Below are 22362 nucleotides of genomic sequence, written 5' to 3'. Positions count from 1 at the left end.
CCCTGCCAGGAGACATGCCCATGCAGGAAGCCGGACGTGTCCCAAGTGTGTTAAGAAATATTAGTTTTATTTAACCAGTTTCACAGCTGAATATTCTATAAAAACTTTACAGATTGTACAGTTTATATATAGCTCAAACTACTCAACGAAAGCAGAGCCCACAGATGCAAAAATACTGCCCGGCCCGTGCCGGCAAGGGGTCGGGTCTACGTCTCACTTCAAACTGTACAAAAATAAGGTTTGGATTTCGTCTCATTTCTCATACATTCAATGATTGCCAGCTCCGAGTGTCCGCTCGGGCAGCCCTGGCTCCCGGAAAGTCGAGTTGTGTGTCTGCCGACCACCGACTCCACCGGGGCCAGGGAAGCCGAGGACACAGGCCAGGAAGGAAGGTAGCGATTTTTCTTTAAAAAGGAGTTTCTGCATTTCATAGTGTGCCCCAAGAATTTTAACTTATTAAATAAAATATATTCTAAGTGAACCTAAAAATTACACTTTATAAACATAAAAATACTTTTTTTTTGGTGTAATACATCAATCATATCTGCAAATACAAAACCCAAACTGCATATAAAGTCGCGTTTCTCACCCAGCAACACCTCAGTGTGGCGCCTCCCCGGGCCAGGCCCCGCGCAGTGTCCGTCCCTTGCTAATACTGCAGACGAGAGCCCGGGCACCCCCGGGCCGGGGAGCCGGTGCCCAGGAACCACGTGGCGTGGCCTTGGCCGAGGCTGAGCCCTTGTGCAGCTCCTGGGCCCGCCCGCGCAAGGCTGGGATTCTGGGTCTAGGAGGAAACGAGGCGTCAGCGAGTGCGGCTGCTGCTGCGTTCCCGACGCCATGCCTGGGAAGTGCTGTCGAGTACCAAAGCAGGACTCCGGCAAGCAGCTCGCAGGCGTTTATTTTAGAGTCACAGCACGTCAGAACTGCCGGCGGACACGGCTGCCTGCCCTGCCCGCGCAGGCGCGGCTCAGAACTCGTCGATCTTCCTCTGCAGGTACTTGAGCATCGAGTCCATGCCCTGTGCCGAGCCCCAGATCTTCTTCAGCACCTCACACTCCCGCTCGTTGGCCTGCTCCAGCTCCGAGCGCAGGTTACAGCGGACCAGCGTCTTGGACTCCTCCAGCACCTGCAGACACAGGGTCAGGGCCGGCCGGCAGGGCCGTGCTCCCCAGGGCACCTGCACTGCCCCCCGCAGCCTCAGTGCAGCAGACCGAGGGGCCCACCCACCCCCTCGTCTGGGCCTGTCGGGGGAAGGCGGGTGCCAACGGGGTGCATGTACCGCGGGGTTGCAGGAGGCCAGCTCCTTGATGCGGACCATGACCTCCTGGGTGAAGGTTCCGGGCCAGAACACCTGGGACACCAGTCCCTTGCCGCAGGCCTCCTGTGCCGTCAGCTTTCGCCCGCCCAGCAGCATCTCGTTAGCCTGTGGGGAGCAGAGCGGCGGTGAGGGGGGCACACACGGTCCTCCCCAGTCCAACGGCCACAGGCCGTATGCAAGGGTCTGCGCACGCACCCATGTGCGTGCAGTGTACTTATACTAGTGCGCACCTGTGTGTGCACACAACAGCGTGTGGCTGTGTGCTGCTGTATGTACATGTGCACCTCTGTATACGTGTGCACTGTGTGTGGGCCTGCATGCGGACGTTTCACGTATGTGCGTGACTGCATGTGTGCACATGCATGGTAGGACATAGTTTTGTGTGCTACTGTGTACATGCATGCACGCCAACATTTCGTGAGTATGCTAGTGTGTGCATACACATGTATACATGTGTGCGTGCAAAGCACACCATGGCAGGGCACTAGCTACATGGGAGCCTGACACAGCAGCTGGCCACAGACAAGTCACGCATGCAGGGCACAGGCCAGGGGCCCCTGCAGCCATCGAAACGGGAGGGTGGGCACTCACGGAAGCGCCACCCATGATCCGGGGAAACATGACGGTGGAGCAGCCGTCTGGGCTCTGCCCGAAGGTTGTGTAGGGCGTCTGGAACCAGGCCTTCTCGTTGGCCCACACCACGTCACACAGCGGCAGGATGGACGCGCCGAGGCCAATGGCAGGGCCGTTGACTGCCACCACGATCGGCTTCTTAAACTGGATAAAGGTGTTGACAAAGTTTCTTGAACAGAAACAAACAGGGAATCACTCGGAGCCGGGTGGGGCCCCCAGCCTGGTCTCCCGCAAACCGTAGGCGCCAGCACGGCTGCCCGGGACACGGGGTCTGCAAGGTCCTCTCCCCTCCCTGCTGCCCACACGTGAGCCTTCCCCTGAGCTCGGACGACACTGTGCGGCGGACCAGGAGGCCCGTGTCCACGCAGGACACACCTGTGGACACGGCACCAGGAAGGGGAGAACAGAAGCGGACAGCCGTGGGGGAGGGGCACGGTGGCCCCGACATTAGCCCTGGGGGCCTGGTGGGGCACAGCCGGGGGGCAGAGGCAGATCCTGGTGCTGCGGCCACTGCTCTCCCCCGAGGGCGGGGCGAGCCCGGGACAGTGACCCTGCGGACAAGGGTCCAGGGCAGCTCAGGGTCCTGCCCTGTCTGAGGGGGGGCTGGAGAACAGGCCAGGACACCCAGGACTGCTGCTTGGCTCCCAGGGGCACAGGACAGTGGTGGCAGACACAGCGTGCATGCACATGTTATATGTACACGTATGTGCATGGGAGCACATATGTATATGCACGTGTGTACGTGCTGTATGAGCATGTGTGCACGAGTGCATAGTGCACATGTGTGCACAAGTGCAAAGTGTATGTGTATATGCATGTATACTCTACATGTGCAAGGGTGTTTATGTATGTGCGTGAGTGTGCATGAGTAGCTGTGAGTGCGTATGTGTGCATGTGTGTAGTGATTATGTGTACATGTATGTCCATGTGGGAGTGGGTTCATGTGTGTATGTGTGCATGAGTGCATGTACATGCATGTGTACATGTACATGTTGTGTATGCATATATAAGCATGCACGTGTGAGTGGGTGTGTGGCAATTCACATGGATATGTGTGCACGTGAGTCATGTCAAATGCATGTGTGTGGTGTCACCGAGGCGTCTGGAAGGGTGTCTGCTATGCCGGCTCCAACATACGGAGCACCTTTCCCACAGGCTCCAGTGTCCTGGCAGTTCCTGGGCTGACAGGGAAAGCAGGGCCCTCCCAGAGCTGCACCCTGGGCCAGGGCCAGAGGGTCAGCCACCAGGAGGGCAGGAAGCAGGGGAGCCAAAAGGCTGAATCCCCTCCAGAAGGGACAGAAGGGACTCTGGTTTCCTGCAAGGACAGCTGGCCTGTGCTGGGGTGCAGGGGTGGGGGTCTCCTGGGGAGGGTAGCAGGGGTGAGGGGCGCCGAGGCAGGGCCCTCTGCTGCCCAGCAGGCCCAGGCCATGCACTCAGGGCTGTAAGCCCAGAACCTTCACGCTCTGTCCAGGCGCGTCCGAGCCTCTGTCCTGCCCGGGGCTGCCCCAGTGCCCAGGGCGGTTCGCGAACCCCAACCTTTCCCTGGGCCGAGGACGCAGGCACCTACCGGATGGCGTCTGCCATCTTGGTGCTCTCTCTCTTCCTGTCGTCGGTCAGCCGCCGGATGAAGTAGATGAAGTCCAGGCCGCAGCAGAAGACGCTGCCCACGGCGCCCAGCAGCACCAGCTTGCTGTCGTCGGCGGCCGCCGTGCTCAGGGCGCTCTGCACCTCCTTCATCACCTGGGACAGGCACAGGTCGGTGGCCACCAGCCCCCCACCCTTCTGCGGGGAGTGCTGGGACAGAGGGAGGGATGCGTGACACACAAGCACACTCATGCAGTCCGGGGGGCAGTGCTCAGGAGTGTCTGCCCGAGAAGCTGACCAGACGAGCCAGGCCACACCCAGGTCCAGCTGGCGCAGGGCTGAGGCCTGGTGGCCCCATCCAGGCACCTGGCTGGACAGAACTCCCGATGTTCAGGACCCAGCTGCCAGGCCCCTCCGGGCAGTCAACGGCCCTGGCCAACCTCCCTGGAACGTTCTGGAAGGCTGCGCGACCAGCACTGTGGGGGGCGAGCGGGCTCACCTCGGGGTTGAGGGAGTTGTTCTCCGAGGACTTGGTGGACAGCAGGATGTGCGTGAAGCCGTCCTGCTTGCGCACCACGATGTCGCGGTAGCGGTAGGCGCTCTCCGTCTGCCGCACGCTGAAGCGCAGCCGCTTGTCGAACGGCTGCTCACGCCGCTCCTCCAGGAACTTCCTCTTGCCAGCGGCCACGCCGGCCACGGACGTCTGGAGGCTGCTGCCGTTGGCCGTGAGAGCGTCCAGGAAGGGGGACGTGCCTGTGGGCAAGCGTGGCCGTGAGTGCCGCGGGCCGGGATCTGGGGCTGTGCTGGAGCGAGGACCCTGCAGAGCCGCCCGCACCGAACTCCAGGAACGCGGACCCCAGCCCTCCAGCAGTGAACACACAACACCCACTGGTGGGACTCACCACGGTCCGTGGCTGCGTGGTGGAGTAACGTGGCTCTGTGTCAGGGCCAGGGGGACATGCGTGGCCGAGAACAGCCCGTGGCTGTGTGGTGGGGACACTGTGGCTGGGACAGTGGGACAGTGTGGCTGTGTATGCAGGGGGTGGACACCTCGTGGCCACGGAGGGCTGGGGCTGGGGCGATGTGGGCACAGCAGGGCAGCGGCTGCATCAGGAGTCGGAGTTGCTTCTCCGAGTGTGACGGGGCAGAGGCATCGGGCCTGACCCGAGTGACCAGCAGCTCGTCAGACGGGACGCACCCTGCACCAGTTCTGGCTGAGGAAGTGTGTGCACGTGGGCCTTCCTCTGGCCCCGCCCGGGCAGCCCTGCTCCGTGACCACCCACCTTCTCTCCCTTTCTGCAAAGTCTCCAGGAGCAAGCGCTGAGCACCAAGACAAAGCCCAACTTTCTTGACCGGAAACCATCCCTGGGTCAGCCTTTCCCCATCCCTGTGCCTCACAAGGCCGGAGAGCATGTGCCCACTGTCACGGGGCAAACCACGCCAGGGCCACAGAAGGTTCCAGAACCCGTCGGGGAGCGACACCGGGAGCCACGGCACTGAACCTGCAGCTGCAGCCTACAGACACGTGGCTGGGCTGGTGGCACAGCTCCTGCTCACGGGACAGTGCAGGCCAGCGCTTTCTGCCAGTCACAGCCCGTGCAGACGGACGTGGCTGCTCGTCCCGCGCCAGGGAGAAAGGGCCCAAGCAGACGAGCTGCTGCCGTCCCCTGCGGGCAGAGCCCAGGCGTGAGGCCACCACCAACACGCTCACCCGACACGCAGGCCAAAGGCACGTGGGGATCACAGGCGCAGGGGTGGGGGTGTCACACACACGTGACCCTGTGCACCATTCACACACACACGCACACACACACGCACTTCTCACATACACACACGACCTTTTGCACCCTTCACACACATGACACTGTGTACCTTTTACATACATGACCCTGTGTACCTTATAGCCTTCCATATACACAATCCTATGCAACTCTCACATGCACACATGACCCCATGCACCTCTCACACGTGACCCTGTACACATACAAGCGCACACACATTACCCTGTGAACCTCACATATGTGACCTGTGCATACACATGCACACGTGCGCACACAAAACCCTGTGCACCTCTCACACGTGACTGTGCATACACATGACCCAATGCACCTCTCACACACGTGACCCTGTGCCATACACATGCACCTCACATACATACATGATCCTGTGCACATACACACGCATGCACACACAACCCCATGCATTTTTCTCACACATACATGACCCTGTGTACATACACACAAACGCACTTATACATAACCCCATGCATATACTTACGACCTGTGCACCTCTCACATACATGACCCTTGCACATCATTTACACGAGTGTACACACATGAACCCGTGCACTGTTTGCTCAGAAGCGCCCATATCCACGTCTACGTCTCTCTCCCCACGTCAGGTGTGGACCCAGCAGAGCGGTGCCCGCGGCACCCTGTGGTTCCTCTAGGTCACTGGGCAGGGTGTCCACAACCCAGTGGACACGAGGCAGACACTGAGGGCTGAAGAGTCTCTGACCACGCACTGGGTGACACCGTGTGAGCTGAGGAGACCAAGCCCCCCCCTCACGCAGCACCTGCCAGTGAAGCTGGTGAGAACCCAGAGGATGGGGGCAGGAGGGGTGCTTGCCGGGCCCAGCACGACGTGGCAGTGCCACCGGGAGAGGAGCACTGGGCGGGTCCCCCCACTGGCCGCACAGCCCACACCGGAGACGTGGCATCGGAACACGAGTGCCACAGCTGAGCGGCGCCTGGCAGCAGGCTGAGCAGGGGCACGAGCTCTGCAGAGCAGCCGTTCCCGCAGGCCTCACGGGCACAGCACTGACCCCGGAGATGGCAGGGCCCAAGGGGACAGGCTCTAGAGAATGCCACCTGCGGCTGGCTGAGAGCTCAGGGGGTCCCCGTCCTGGGGCCTGGGAGAGCAGGGCGGCACCGCGGCCCCCAGGGGCCCGGGAGGCGGCAGGGACAGGCGAGGCGGGAGACGTCCCCAGGGCAGGGCCGGGGCCAGGCCCTGCACTCACCTTTCCCGTTCACGGCCAGCCCCGTGGCCATGGCAGCGGTGGCGGTGGCGGGGCCTGGCCCCTGAGGCACTAGGGGGTGAATCCGGGGGCGGCTGCCCATCCTCGCACGCTCGGCGCCGGGGCCCAGGAGCGCCCCCACCGGCTTCTCGGCCGCCACCTCGGGCGCCGTCGTGTCCTCCTGGCCCTGGGCCGCGGGCTCCAGCTTCTCGGGGCTGTCGCGCGGGAAGCCGTCCGCCGCGGTCCTGCTCTTGACAGGGCTCTTGGGCACCAGGATCTTGATGCCCGACCGGGCCAGGTCCATGCTCTTGCGGCCCGACAGAGGCGGGGCCACGCTCTTGCGGAACTTCTGGCCGGCGGGCAGCAGCTGGGGGGCCCTGGGCTCGGAGTCCCTGCCGACCGCGAGCCTCTTGGGGGACACCCGGGCCAGGCTGCTGTGCGTGGAGCGGCAGATCTGCTTCCGCGCGTTGCTGGGCGAGGTGCGGCTGGCGCGGGCCGGTGCGCCCTCCCGGGGCTTCTCGGCGTGGCGCCGGTTGAAGTCGTGGATGAACTCCTCGCAGTTGACCAGGTGCTGCTCGGGCTCCCACGTGTCGTCCTCGCTGCAGTAGCCCTTCCAGCGCACCAGGTACTCCGTGCGGCCCTTCTTGTTCTTCCGCTTGTCCACAATCTTCTCCACCTGCACGGGGAGACGGGAGGTGAGCGTGGGGGACAGGGCCAGAGTGGACACGGGGAGCGGGCCCCCTCCCAGCCCCCCCCCCGAGTGACTGGGCCCCTCCCAGTCCTGGTGACCACAGCCTACTGACCACAGGACCGGCGGCCTCAGGACCAGTAACCACAGGCTAGTGACCGCAGGACCAAGGACTCAGGACTAGTTCACAGGACTAGTGACCTCAGGAGTAGTGACCACAAGACCAATGACCTCAGGACTGGTGAACACAGGCCCAGTAACCACAAGGCTAGTGACCACAACACTAGTGATCAGAGTAGTGACCTCAGTACCAGTGACCGCAAGGCTAGTGACCTCGCGACCAGAGACCGCAGGAGTGTCCTGGTACCTTGAAGCACAGCACAGCCCCGATGCAGCCCCCACCCAGATACCATCCCCGTGAAGGGGAACTGGGAGGTCCCTGGACAGGCCTAACTGGACCTCAAGCCCACGGTCCTGGAGAACCCTGAGTCCATGGCAAACCCCCAAATGGAACGACTGACAACTCTGGGACAATCGAACTGCAGCTCCTCCCCAGGGACGGGCTGGACAGCACGAAGCCCTGCACGGGGGCACGTGGATGGACCCAGGAAGAGAAAAGCAGCGGAACAAGGAAACCACAGGCCCCAGCCTGGCCCAGAGGACAGGGAAGCCACAGCCACACGACCAGCACTTGCAGAGCACGGAGCAGGACTGGACAGGGCCCGCTGACCACACGGCCAGGGTGAGGAGCAGGACTGGACAGGGCCCGCTGACCACACGGCCAGGGTGAGGAGCAGGACTGGACAGGGCCCGCTGACCACACGGCCAGGGTGAGGAGCAGGACTGGACAGGGCCCGCTGACCACACAGCCAGGGCCAGGATTGCAGGGTGGTCTGGGCTCCAGCACGAGGCCAGTCTCAGAAAGTGGTACAGGGACCTCTCACGTCACCTCAGGGTCAGACAGGCGAAAACCATGCAAGGGACAGAGGAGAAGAAGTGGACGCCTGGCCCATGGACTCCCCTCCCGGGCAGATGCAGAATATCCACGTCCCTGACGGGCCTCTGGTGTCCGATCGCCAAACGACAGGCAGCAAGGTGTGCAGCAGAGGCAGGGAGAGGAGGGCTGGCGTGGGCGGCAGGAGACTCTGCCCGGCACGTGGCTGGCACCGGCTCGTCCCGACTGTTTCCCCTGAAGTGCAGCTCACGCCCCATGAGTCCGCGCCCAGGAATGGCCGAGATGGCGGCAGCCCAGACCACACGGGAACCCCCCAAGCCAGACCTGGGGCAGCAGGGACAGGCCCTGACCGCCCCACCCCGCCCAGTACACGGGGAGACCGGGGAGACCTCACGGGGACACGGGCGAGGCAGGTGGCGCCTCAGAGGCCCAAGGCCAGCTGACACCGTGGGGGACTCGCACAGACGCCTGCAGGGACGGCACCCTACGGCCGCACAGAGCAAGGGCCATTGGCAGCCGCTGGCCCCTCCAGCAGGAGCCCACAGCGAGCAGGGGCGCAGAGGGGGGCACAGGGCACAGGCACGCACACTGGCGCCCGCCGCCCTGCCTGTGCCCTGCCCATCACCAGAGCGGACGCAGCTGTGTACAGGCTGTGTGTGCACTTGGGAAAGCTGCTGCTCCCGACGGTGCCGCACCTCACACCCACCGCCACGCGTGGACAGCCCGCACGGGCCACAGCGCCACGTCTGCGTGTGAGGCAGGGACATCCGGCAACAGCACAGTGGGGCCGTGGCTTGGGACATCACTGGTCAGGGCGACTGACCACAGAGAAAAGCCCCACCAGACTCTCCGTGGGCCTCGGGCCCCGAGCGGCTCAGCACGTCCCCACCCTGTGCCCACGTCACAGGGTGACAGGAGGCTGACACGGGGATGCAAAGCTGCTCTGGACACCCAGAGGACCCCAGCCCGGGGTGTGGGCCCTGGCGGAGTGCAGGGCTCCAGCCCCGTCGTCTTCTCACCACGCGGCCTCTGCCAGGACTTCAGCTGGAGTCTACGAGAAACCAGAGTTGCTGAAACTGGCAAAGTCCGACGCCCCTCGACGTGCCGGGGGCCGTGGTGCCTGGGGCGGGAGGACAGTGACCGTCCAGCCCTGGCAGCCAAGCGGGGCCACTGGGACAGGCTGTGTCCAGGCTACAGATGCTGCTTCACCCACCTCCCCGCCCACCGGCCCTGCCAGAGGAGGGCGTGGCACACACCCCGCCCCAAGGTCCCGGCTGCAGTGACGGCACACAGGGCACAGAGCCGCAGGCAGAGACGGTCACTGGGCTGCACACGTACGCAGCCCCCCCACTGTGCACACACACACACGGGGTGGTGCCTCCTGGGGCTCCCGCCTGGGACAGAGAAAGGCCGTGCGGAGACGGCCCACGCGCTGACCCACCAGCTGGCAGGGAGGCTCGGGTCTCCCGGCGGATCGTCCGGAGACGCGGCAATGACGAAGCTGGGGAGAAACGGACACGGTGAGCTCAGCCCAGAGTAGGGTGAGCACGGGAGGACCCGCTCCTGGTAACCACACCCAGGACGGGGCGGGCGGGAGGCTCTGCAGGGTGCGGCTGCCCAGGACAGCCCAGTGCCACACACCGGGCATCTGAGGGGCATTTGAGGGCAGGGGCTGGGCACTCGCGAGTACCGTGAGGGCAGAGGCCGGCACTTCTGTCCTGAGTATCTGATACTCATGGTACCCCGAGGGCAGGGCAGGGGACTGAGACCTGGGGTATCTGAGGGCGGAGGCCGGCCTGACAGGAGTGCGCTTCGGGCAGCAGAGATCGGGTCTGATGCTGGACAGCATACCCAGAAGCGGACTGAACACTAACAGGAGTCCTCGGGCAGGAGGGAGGCTGGGCACATGCATCCCAGTGGGCGAGGGGCAGCACCCTTGCAGGGCTGGGGGAGGGAGTACTCAGAGCCTTCAGAGTGAGAGGCTCAGGAATGGGGTGGGGCAGGACAAGGACAGAGCCACGCCAGCCACCGAGCACTCGTCAGAGCATGTGACTGTGACCTGCGGTCCACGGTGCGGAGAAGGTGCTTGCTGGGTGCAGACGGGTGAGGAGCCGGCGGCACCGCTACCCCAGCAGGGGAAGAGCTCTGCTTGGAGGCAGCATACCAGGGTCTCGCGGGCAAGCTGACGGGGTCCGGAGGGTCAGAGGCAGATTCTCAGTGAGGTGTGGCCAGAAGTCAGAGGTGGACCTCTGCTGTGAGCAGTTCCCAGGATACGGCGCAGATCCAAGCACTAGGTATTCCCCGAGTACCAGAGTGGACCCACAGTGCCAGCAGTTCCTGGAGGATCAGGAGGTATACCCAGTGCACTGGGAGTCCCCAGAGTACCAGGAGCGTGCTCCGGAACAGTAGGAGTTGTACCAGACGTACACCCAGAGTGGGTAGCTCCTGGGTATCAGGAGGAACATCCAGAGCACTAGCAGTCTCAGAGTAGCAGACGCATGTCCATACAGCTGGCATTCCCAGAGTGTCAGGAGGTGTAGCCAAGATCATCCGGAGTATTATCCAGAGCAGAGTCCAGAGTGTCTGGAGACAGAGACACAGTATCTCTCTGGAGACAGAGCTCCCAGAGAGTCATGAATGTATTCCGGAGCGTCAGGACTTGTCAGAGCATCAAGGGCACTATCCGGAGCATCAGGACTTGTCAGAGCATCAAGGGTACTATCCGGAGCGTTGGGACTCCGCGGAGCATCAAGGGCACTACCCGGAGTGTCAGGACTCCGCGGAGCATCAAGGGCACTACCCGGAGCGTTGGGACTCCACGGAGCATCAAGGGCACTATCCAGAGCGTCGGGACTCCGCGGAGCATCAAGGGTACTATCCGGAGCATCAGGACTCCGCGGAGCATCAAGGGCACTACCCGGAGCGTCGGGACTCCGCGGAGCATCAAGGGCACTATCCAGAGCGTCGGGACTCTGCGGAGCATCAAGGGTACTACCCGGAGCATCAGGACTCCGCGGAGCATCAAGGGCACTACCCGGAGCATCAGGACTCCGTGGAGCATCAAGGGCACTACCCGGAGCGTCGGGACTCCGCGGAGCATCAAGGGCACTATCCAGAGCGTCGGGACTCTGTGGAGCATCAAGGGTACTCTCCAGAGCGTTGGGACTCCGCGGAGCATCAAGGGTACTATCCGGAGCATCAGGACTCCGCAGAGCATCAAGGGCACTACCCGGAGCGTTGGGACTCCGCGGAGCATCAAGGGCACTATCCAGAGCGTCGGGACTCTGCGGAGCATCAAGGGTACTATCCGGAGTGTCAGGACTCCACTAAGCATCAAGGGTACTATCCGGAGCATCAAGACTCCGCGGAGCATCAAGGGCACTATCTGGAGTGTCAGGACTCCGTGGAGCATCAAGGGTACTATCCGGAGTGTCAGGACTCCGCGGAGCATCAAGGACACTACCCGGAGCATCAGGACTCCGCGGAGCATCAAGGACACTACCCGGAGCATCGGGACTACGCGGAGCATCAAGGGCACTATCCGGAGCGTTGGGACTCCACGGAGCGTCAAGGGTACTATCCGGAGCGTCAGGACTCCGCGGAGCATCAAGGGCACTATCTGGAGCGTCAGGACTTGTCGTAGCATCAAGGGCACTATCTGGAGCGTCAGGACTTGTCGGAGCACCAAGGGTACTCTCCAGAGCGTTGGGACTCCGCAGAGCATCAAGGGCACTATCCGGAGCTACAGGACTTGTCGTAGCATCAAGGGCACTACCCGGAGCATCAGGACTCCGCGGAGCATCAAGGGCACTACCCGGAGCATCAGGACTCCGCGGAGCATCAAGGGTACTATCCGGAGCGTCGGGACTCCGCAGAGCATCAAGGGTACTATCCAGAGCGTCGGGACTCGTTGGAGCATCAAGGGCACGATCCGGAGCGTCAGGACTCCGCAGAGCATCAAGGGCACTATCCGGAGCTACAGGACTTGTCGGAGCATCAAGGGCACTACCCGGAGTGTTGGGACTCCATGGAGCATCAAGGGTACTATCTGGAGCGTCGGGACTCCGCAGAGCATCAAGGGTAATATCCGGAGCGTCGGTACTCCGCAGAGCATCAAGGGCACTATCCGGAGTGTCAGGACTCTGCGGAGCATCAAGGGTACTATCCGGAGTGTCAGGACTCCGCTGAGCATCAAGGGCACTATCCGGAGCATCAGGACTCCGCGGAGCATCAAGGGCACTATCCGGAGCATCAGGACTCCGCGGAGCATCAAGGGCACTACCCGGAGTGTTGGGACTCCATGGAGCATCAAGGGTACTATCTGGAGCGTCGGGACTCCACAGAGCATCAAGGGTAATATCCGGAGCGTCGGTACTCCGCAGAGCATCAAGGGTACTATCCGGAGCTACAGGACTTGTCAGAGCATCAAGGGCACTATCTGGAGTGTCAGGACTCTGCGGAGCATCAAGGGTACTATATGGAGCATCGGTACTCCGCAGAGCATCAAGGGTACTATCCGGAGCTACAGGACTTGTCGGAGCATCAAGGGTACTATCTGTAGTGTCAGGACTCTGCGGAGCATCAACGGTACTATCCGGAGCATCGGGACTCGTCGGAGCATCAAGGGCACTATCCGGAGCATCAGGACTCTGCGGAGCATCAAGGGCACTATCCGGAGCATCAGGACTCCACGGAGCGTCAAGGGTACTATCCGGAGCGTCGGGACTCCACGGAGCATCAAGGGTACTATCCGGAGCGTCGGGACTCCGCAGAGCATTAAGGGCACTATCCGGAGCGTCAGGACTTGTCGGAGCATCAAGGGTACTATCCGGAGCGTCGGGACTCCGCGGAGCATCAAGGGCACTATCCGGAGCGTCAGGACTTGTCGTAGCATCAAGGGTACTATCCAGAGCGTCAGGACTTGTTGGAGCATCAAGGGTACTCTCCAGAGCGTTGGGACTCCGCAGAGCATCAAGGGCACTATCCGGAGCGTCGGGACTCCGCTAAGCATCAAGGGTACTACCCGGAGCATCAGGACTCCACGGAGCATCAAGGGCACTATCTGGAGCATCGGACTTCACGGAGCATCAAGGGTACTCTCCAGAGCGTCAGGGCTTGTCGGAGCATCAAGGGTACTATCCAGAGCGTCAGGACTTGTCGGAGCATCAAGGGTACTATCCAGAGCATCAAGGGCACTATGCGGAGCGTCAGGACTTGTCGGAGCATCAAGGGTACTCTCCAGAGCGTTGGGACTCAGCGGAGCATCAAGGGCACTATCCGGAGCATTGGGACTCCGCGGAGCATCAAGGGCACTACCCGGAGCGTCAGGACTTCTCGGAGCATCAAGGGCACTATCCGGAGTGTGAAGAGCTCCCAGGCAGCAATTCTCCAGAGTACCATGAGGCACACCCACGGTGTCTTCCCTTCCCAGCACCCCAGGGGTGTCACCCAGTGTGAGGAGTTCCCACAGTATATCCAAGGCACATCCGGAGTGTTGCCCATTCCCAGAGTATCAGGAGACTCCGGCTTAGGGGCTTCCGAAACAATGAACCTAAGCCTGAACTCAGCGGTAATGCTGGTGCAGCCCCGAGGCGGCCGGCCGGCACTCTGCACCACAGCCCAACCCAGGCAGGTCTGCTGCACTGCTCCCGAATGAAACGGACTCAAACCTCCACTCTAGGCTAGTCAGCGCCAACTCACTCCTCTCTCATCACTCCCAACAGAAAGGACCACCCCCGGAGGGACAGAGACCAAGAGCAGAGACACTTCAAGTCCCAGGGCCCCGGCAGGGAGGGACAGGCACACATGCGCGAACACACACACACACACACACACACACACACACACACACACACACACGCCATGCGGGCAGCATCTGTGTCCAAGATGCCAGTGTTGTTTGAGGGACTGAGAACTGAGAAACAGCCCACAGTCTGACGGAGGACCTGGCCAAGGGTCTGCCCTGAAGGTTTTCCTTGGGACACTGGGGTGAGGGCGGCAGCTACAGGCTTGAGAACTGGAGCCAGAGAGGTGGGGCTGGCGGTTTACATGGTGGGAGGCCCTTCCAGACCCCCATGAGAGGAACAGCCCCAAGCAACCCCAGGTGCTGGCCACTGCCTGGAGCTGGTTACACATGTGGGGACCGGCCACAGTGCGGGCACTGGCCTGTCTGCATGGACACGGGAAGGGGACCATCGATGACTCCAATGAGGGTGGGGTGGGTGACCACAGACCTCCTGGCTCTCAGGTCTCTGGGACTCCAGCCCTGGGGGACACAGACATCACCCCCTACACCTGGGCAGTGTGTGTGACTGAAAACCACAGTTCACACACATCAGAGAATCAGACGATGGGCTGGGGAGTCAGCACGGTGGGGTGGGCGCCTGCCCTGCTGGTGGTCAACCCCAGTTTGATCCCAGGACCCCAGATGGTCCCTAAGCACCTCCAGGAGTGGCCCAAATATCCCAAACCATAAAACGTCCACCTCCAGTGTCTGAAATGAGACCACCTGCTCCGACTGACCCGAGCTAGAGGAGGGAAATGTGGGAATGATTCTCTTCCACTTGGGAACCTCACCTGGCAGTACTCAGGGCTCATTCCTGGCTCTGCACTCAGGGGTCCCAGGGACTGAACTCATGTTGGCCACAGGCAAGGCAGGTGCCCTACCACTGTACTGTCCAGCCCTCAAATGAGGAAATATTCTTGCTAAAGTGAAGACACGTGAGTCTGGGCAGCACCAGGGGGCTCACAGCACTGAACGCCCACATGGGAAAGACCCCCAGGGAGAGACAGTCAGAAGCAGACGCTGGGCAGCAAGACCACAGTCATGGGGGTCAGGGGCACGCGATCAGGTCAGGACCCCCAAGGCCGCACCAGCCAAGTCCAGGCGTCACAAGGAACAGCCAGAACCAGTATCGGAGAAGCTCCATGGTATGGGGACTGAAGGGGAGGGTGGGGTCTCAGCACCCTTCCAAGATCCCCCACTCGGGACTCTTGGACACAAGATCCACAGGGGTCACAGCCACACCTCAGCCAGAGACCCTCGAGGAGAGAGCCAAGAGCTCTGCATGAGCTTCCTGCCAGGATCCACGGGGCAGCTCTCCACGGCCTCACGGTCAACCGAGCGCTTTATACCCAGCTCAGGAGCCCCCGAGGCACAGCCAGGAAGTCCACGGCCCCGAATCCTCAGGACAGCTGCTCCTAACAGTGGGAACACATCTGCACGGAGCCACGGTGGCCCCGGGAAGCTCTGCAGCTGCTGCTGCTGCACGCAAACGCCCAAGCAGGCACAGCGCGGGCGTCTTCACCAGGAGCAGCACGTACCGGAGGGGCTGCGTGTGGCCAGCACCAGGGGTCACAGAGCGGGCAGCGCCCCAGAGAAGGGAAGGAGAGGTTCTGGGGCACCGGGCAGACACTATCCTCAACGGGGTAGCCACTGAGCCGTGCGCTACAAAGGGTTCCAGGGCACACGACTTTATTCTACAAAGACAGGAGGCTAAAGGGTGGGCCGGGGCCAGGGGCCAAGAGCACGGCAGCTGAGTGAAGGGTGGACACTCGTCCTCAGAGGGAGGGGGCCGGGCAGGAAGGGCTTACAGCAGCCCTGCCACATCCTCTGGCCACAGGGGGCAGCAGCCAATACTCGCACGCGCGCGCACACGCACACACGCGCACACACGCACGTGCACACACGCACGCACATGCACACGAAGGGCAGATGCCAAGCCAGTACACTCTCTCTCTCTCTCTCTCTCTCTCTCTCTCTCTCTCTCTCCCTCTCTCACGCTCGCACTCTTACGGGGCCTTGCACACACACACGCACATTGGGAGGCCACTCAGAGAATTCACACCTGTATGGGGATACAGACCCTCCCCCTGAAGTGCTCACAGAGAGAGGCAAGCGCAGAACAAGGACCCGACCCCTGACCGGAGAGCTGCAGAGTACGCCTGAGGTAGACAGCAGGAGGGGCTCCGAGGACGGAAGACCCTCGGAGCAGCAGGGCAGGAAGTGGGTGGGGACAGCGCCCCGCGGTCCGCTCAGCACGGCCAGCCACGGGAGCTGGGACCCAGGACCTGACCCGCTCTCCCTGGCAGCCGGCCCTTCTCCCCGTGCTGCCCGTCTGCCCACCTGCCTGGGCCGCCCCCTCCAGCTGACACCTGGGGAGCAGCCCCGCCCCTAGCTGGGGTCCGAGATGAGCTTCAGGCTTTGTCAGGTGACCCCAGCAGCACTGGCTAGCGCGGGAGCTCACGGCAGTGGAGAGACTTGACTCAGGGTCTACCCTGGGCCGACTCCAGCCCTGAAGTGGGGCCACTGTGTGCAGAGACCGAGTCGCGTCTCCCGCTCCCAGAAGCCGTCAGCTGTCCAAAGAAACAGGAGAAGCAGCCGGAAGCCCCCGGAGAGACCCGGCACTGTCCCCATCCAAGTCCAGTCACACTTTCCAAGGCCACTGAGCCACCTCTGAGGAAAGGGATGCAAAGCTTCTCGCTGGCGTCTCAGCAAACCAGACCCAACAGTACAGTGATGCCTCAACCTACACGGCCAGCCGGGACTTACCCCAGCCACGAGGAGGGGCCAATGTGTGCAAATCAATTAACGCCACACAGCACGTGAATCAACAAACACAATCCTTAAAACCCTCTCCAGAGATGCAGAGAAAGCATTCCACAAGATCCAACATTTTGCTGAGTTTTTTTTTAATGGCAAAAAAACACCCCATTTTAGCTGTCAGCAAAATAGGGGCTAAAGGCACTTCTCTCAGTTTGATTATGGCCACGGAGCACAAGCCTGGGGGAACAGCATCATCACGGGGAAGTCGAGGACCCCTTCCCCAAGACCGTTTCCACCCCGACTCCACGGTGCTGCGTGTGCCTGCCACGGCAATCAGGCAAGACAGCAAGCAAACCCTCACGACTGCAGAAGACAAGACGTTATACACAGAGATGCCACCCAAAACTGGCAGAAACAATAACCCTATACAGTAGAGCGACAGGCCGCAAAATCAATGCACAGAGATCACTTACATTCTCATGTGTGAACGGAGCTGTGGAGGAGAAATACACGATGATTTAGAAAAGATCCCATTACAGCCGTATCAGAAACACACCCAGATGTCTAGGGAAGACTCGGCAAGGAAGGTGAAAGGCACATTTAGTGAAAACTGAATCACTTCTGAAGCAAATGAAACACAAGGAAATTTAAGTGTAACCCAGCTCAGGGACTGGAGAAATCAACGGTGACTGTCTTACCCAAAGTGATCTCCAGATACACAACCCCTATCAAAGTTCCCAGGGCACTGTTCAAGGACAGAACAAATAGTTCTAAATATACGGTACCATGAAACTCCCAGAATAACCCGACAATCCTGAGAAAAAGGAAGGAGGGAGGCGTTGCGTTCACAATTTTAAGCTTCAGTACAAAGTTATAGTAACTCAAACCACACGGCACTGAAAGGAACGGAAGACAGCTGAGCACGGCGGGGCAGACCCTCAGGTGTCGGGCCAGCTGGGTTACACACCGGCATCGCGTGGAGCAAGGGAAGCCTCTTCCACAAACTGCTTGAACAGCGGAAAAGCAACTGCGGGACGTGAGCCTCGTGTGAAAAAACAAAATTCAACTCTTCTTGCCTTGCACGTGACTGACCCGAGTTTGCTATCCGGCCCGAGCCCACCAGGAGTAACCCCTGAGCATCCTGGGTATGACCCAAAATCAAGAACAAAAAGACTTCGATACTGGCCTGGATCGCCCATAAGGTAAACAAAGCCAGGGCTCACCAAGGGTCCCACCTCAGAGGATTCGGCCACGAGAGACCACAGTGGCAAAGAAAGCAAAGGCCACTCACTACCCAAGACAGACAAGCATCTTCAAAGCTCAACCACAAGGAGAAAAACAACCACCCCACCGAAACACAGGGAGCGGAACAGATAACCAAGTTACATCCATTAATAAGCGTTCATCTCCACGGGTTATCAGGGAAACACAAATGGAGATGAACAAGGCGTTGCTTCACACCAGCAGGAGCGGTCGTGCAAAGAGCCAGGAGCAGTCAGCGCTGGTGGCGGCACGGTGGGAAAGTCCACTGCCGATGGGCTGCGGCTGGCTCCGCCTTTCTGGAAAATGGCTTGGAGATGTTTCCAAAAATTGAGAATTTTTGAGCTTCCTCTTCCTCTAGACCCAGCAATTCCGCTCCTGGGCATCTACCCCTAGGGCCAACAAGCACAGCCGGTATCTGTCCACCAACCGCGCTGGACAGACGCGTCTGCCCGCAGAGCACGACTCAGCTGCATGAAGAGATGGAGTCACGGGGTTGGCTTTCCGTGGCGTTTGGGGCCACGCCCAGAGGTGCTCAGGACCCATCCACGCACGGTGCCTGCCACGGAACCTGGTGAACAACGAGCAAGCAAGCGCCTTCCCTTGGTACCGTCCGAGCCCGGCGAAGGGGAATGGGCCAGACAAGCACCAGGCGACCCCACTCTGGAGGAGGACAAAGAAACCCGGGCCAGACACCTAAGTTGTGTGGGGGCCGCGGGGTGCGGGGGACCGCGGCCCCCGGGCTGGCTGGGCATGGCAACAGAGGGCACGGGGGAGGGCCCGAAGGGGACGCGGCGACTCGGCAGACAAACCCACAAAGTCGCCTTACCACAACTTAAAAATTTTAACAGCAGAACTTGAACAGAACTCCAAAGCAGTTCTCAGGAAAAAAAGAACAGCAGTGGGGGTCTCACACCCCGTCTTCCCGCGCCCGCGCAGCGCTCGCCCCGCGTCGGGCACCCACCCGGCTGGACACCACGTGGCAGAGACGGGACACAGGCCTGACGCGCTCCGAGGCGGCGGGACAGCCGCCGGACAGGAGCGAACGCGGACCCCCAGGGCCGCTGTCCTCCCTGCCACGGACAGTCCCATCCCAAGCCCCCGCGAACTCGGGCACCGGCGGGGCGGGCACCCCGCAAGGCGAGTGCCCAGCGCGGCGGCCCTGCCCGGGGGTGCGGACGCCACCCCACCTCCGGCGGACACACCTGCCGGCCTGCGAGCGGCCGGGGGGGCAGCTGCGCGTGGACACGGCGCGGGCCGGGCGGTCTGCGCTCCCGAGCACGTGGGCCGGCCCCGGGCAGCGCGGACGGGCCGCGGGCCGGCCACCGCGCAGGGCCGGGCCGGAGACCCCGGCGGACCCGCCCCGCGCCGGCTGACAGGAGCGGGCGGAGGGTGGGCGCCAACTTCCACCCAACAGCGGCAAAGTTCCGCGCCCGCGGGGCCGCGCACCCAGGGGTGCGGGCTGCGGCCGGCCCGGCCCCGGCCCCGGCCCCGGCCCCGGGTGCGGGGGGCGCGCTGCCCGGGCCCGGCGGGAGGCCGGGCCGGCGGCCGGGCGGAAGCGGCGCGCGTCGCTCCCCGGCGGGCGGCCCCGGGGCCGGCCCCGGCGGCGGCCGCGACAGCGACACCCGCGCGGCCTGGCCCGCCGCCCCGCCCGCGTACCTCGTACAGCTCCTCGGAGGCCATGGCCGGGCACTTTGTTCCCGCCCGGCGCGGCCGCGCGCGCTGCGGGGCGCGGGCTCGCTCAGGGCCCGGCGGGCCGGCGGGCGCTCGCGCTCATGGCCCCGCGCGGGCGGGCGGGCCGGGGGCGGCGGGGCGCGGGGGCCGGGGCGGCGGGCGCGGGCGGCTTCCTGCTCGCGGCCCGGCGGCCGACTGAGCATGCCCAGTGCGGACGCGCCGCCGCGCGCTCCGGGTCTTCGGGCCGCCCGCGGGCGGGGCGGGGCGCGGCGGGGCGGGGCGGCGCGCGCGGGCCGGCGGGAGGGGGCGGGGCCGAGGCGGGGCGGGGCCTGATGCGGGGCGGGGCGGGGCGGCGGGCGGCGCGCACGGGCGGTGGGCTGAGGGAGGGGCGGGGCCTCATGCGGTGGGCGGGGCCCGGGCGCGGGGCGGGGCGGCTGGAAACCCGCGCCAGCGGCCGGGCGGCAGGAAGGGGCGGGGCCTGCTCGGCGGCGGGGCGGGGCCTGGGCGAGAGGAGGCCGGGCCTGCGGGAGGGGGCGGGGCCTGGGCGCGGGCTGGGGCGGCGGGCGGCGCGCACGGGCGGCCGGTCAGGCAGGAAGAGGCGGGGCCGGATCGGGGGCGGGGCCTGTGGTGGGGCGGGGCCGGCGCGGGGCGGGGCCGGCGCGGGGCGGGGCTCTCCGCGGCGGCGCTCGGGCCGGCCGGCGGCGCCCCCTCACCGACGTGGGTCCCGGGGCGCGCTGGGCGGACGCGGGTCCCGGCGCCCCGGGCCGAAGTCGGCGCCGCAAGTCGCGAAAGAGACCCCGGAGGCGGGCTGGCGCGTGCCGGGGTACGCCAGATCCTTGAGCTCCGCGAGGTGGCCCTGTCCGGCGGGGCCGCGGTGGGGCCGCGGCGTGGCCGAGTGTCCCCCCCCTCCACCGCCCGCTGCCCGCCCGCCCACGTGCCGCCTCCTTCCGGCCGCCGCCAAGACCCGGAGCCGGAGCGCACAGGGAAGCGGCGGGAGGACAGTCCCCGCGTGGGCACGGGACGCGGAGCGGGCGGCTCCCCCCCCGGGTCTCTCCCCGCTTCTGTCCACTGCGGGGTTTGGCCTCAGGAGATCGCCCAGCCGCGCCCTGCCCACCGGCGCCCACGCACACGTGTCCCGGAGCCCAAGCGCGGGCGGGGACGCCCTGCCCCGCCGGCCCTGGGGTCTGTTGGGGGCCACGGGCACCCGGACTGGGGCCCGCGCCGCGGCAGGCAGCGAGGGGGGCGCTGGCCACGGGCGGGCGTGCAGGACAGCACGTTCCCTCTGCCTGGACCTCGCGGGAGCTCCCACTCGCGCCCCCATGTGCGTCCTCCGCAGGACAGGGCAGGACAGGCCGTCCCGAGAGGGGCGGCACCGCGCACCGCCGCGCGCAGCGACCTGCCGAGCGGGGGACGCGCGGCCCGACCCCCGCGGCCCGGCTGAAGGTCTCCGCGCGGGGCCGGGACGCAAGTCGGTCTCCGGCCGCCGGCCTCGGGGGTCCCGGTGCCCGGCTCCCCACGGCGCGCAGAGCCCCTCGGACCGGCCTCCAGCCCGCCCCGCGCCGGTCTCAGGGCAGCGGGCACTCGGGCACCCCGGGGAGCTTAGAGACGCGGCCGGTGTCCCGCGGCGCTGCCTCCTCCCGCCCGACTCCCGGCTCCGTCTGTCCGCGCTGTCCGTCCGCGCTGCGGCCCTGCCGCCGGGCCGGCTGCCCTCTCGCTGTCCACGGGCCAGCGCGCACACGGGTCCGAGGCCGTCGGGCGCCTCTGAGCACACCTCCCTCCCGTGGCACCTCCCGCCCGTGGCGCCTCCCGCCCGTGGCGCCTCCCGCCCGTGGCATCTCCCTCCCGTGGCGCCTCCCTCCCGTGGCATCTCCCTCCCGTGGCGCCTCCCTCCCGTGGCATCTCCCTCCCGTGGCATCTCCCTCCCGTGGCGCCTCCCGCCCGTGGCATCTCCCTCCCGTGGCGCCTCCCGCCCGTGGCCGTCGAGTGAGGAGTCCGCTCTCCGCCTCTGCTAACCCTCGGGACAAGACAGAGCCAGAATTCCACGTGGACACCGGGAAGTGCGGGAGACGCGGGCCAACCCGCCCGGACGCTCAAAGCCGCTCCGCGCCCCACCGCGCCGCCCTCCGGGTCTCCGCGCGGTCTCGCTCCCGGGCCTCTGGCAGGGGCGTCGGGAGGAAGGCCCGGGCCGCGGCCCCCCGCGCAGTGCCTTTCTCCGGAATCCACACCTCGTCTGCATTTGAATCCCGGCGCGGAGGGGTGACAGGGCACCGCCAGGCCCTCCCCCGGCCGCGGGCATTTGAAAGCCAGTCCGAAAGCGGATTCCGCAGCCCACAGCGCCCGCGCCCACCCCGCGGCGACTCTGCCTCGTCTGCCCAGCCCCGCCGGTGGTTCCGGGAAGCATCCTGGCTGTGGCCTCGGGGAGCAAATGTGGTCTGGTCTGGGGGGCTACTCGGAAACGCAACGGGCCACCCAAACGCCCCCTCCAGGGAGCGCCACCAGCCCCCGGACCCAGAGCAGGGGGAGAGGGGTGGCGAGCAGCTGTCGGCTGAGCTGGGTGCTGCTTGCTGCCCTCTTTCTGGACCCTCCCAGCCTCAGGCTTCCGTGCCGGCCCCTGCGCCCCTTCCCAGGGACCTGTACCTCGCCAGCGCCCTCCCTGCTCAGGGTACAATCAGGCATCTTCAATCAATAC

At 64.1% G+C, this 22362-nt stretch overlaps 1 protein-coding gene across 1 annotated transcript; it reads right to left on the bottom strand.

Annotated features, from left to right (window-relative positions):
- Positions 1 to 46: 46 nt before the first annotated feature.
- On the bottom strand, positions 47 to 19795 carry CDYL (chromodomain Y like). Its single transcript, XM_055127158.1, has 7 exons — positions 19659 to 19795; positions 6555 to 7227; positions 4035 to 4288; positions 3519 to 3691; positions 1910 to 2120; positions 1280 to 1423; positions 47 to 1126 (listed from the first exon to the last, which is right to left on the bottom strand). Exons 1-7 carry the CDS (start codon positions 19680 to 19682, stop codon positions 968 to 970), a joined length of 1638 nt encoding a protein of 545 aa, XP_054983133.1. The 5' UTR covers positions 19683 to 19795; the 3' UTR covers positions 47 to 967.
- Positions 19796 to 22362: the final 2567 nt, after the last annotated feature.

Source organism: Sorex araneus, chromosome 2 (genome assembly GCF_027595985.1).
Source record: "Sorex araneus isolate mSorAra2 chromosome 2, mSorAra2.pri, whole genome shotgun sequence".
Classification (NCBI taxonomy): Eukaryota; Metazoa; Chordata; class Mammalia; order Eulipotyphla; family Soricidae; genus Sorex; species Sorex araneus.
This window is presented reverse-complemented; position numbering and strand designations above follow the sequence as displayed.

Coding starts and splice junctions, on each gene's coding strand:
- CDYL (XM_055127158.1), bottom strand. CDS start 19,682: ATGGCCTCCGAGGAGCTGTACGAG. Junction 4,289..6,554: donor GCTGGCCGTGAACGGGAAAG/GTGAGTGCAGGG, acceptor GCTTGCCCACAG/GCACGTCCCCCTTCCTGGAC. Junction 3,692..4,034: donor ACAACTCCCTCAACCCCGAG/GTGAGCCCGCTC, acceptor TGCCTGTCCCAG/GTGATGAAGGAGGTGCAGAG.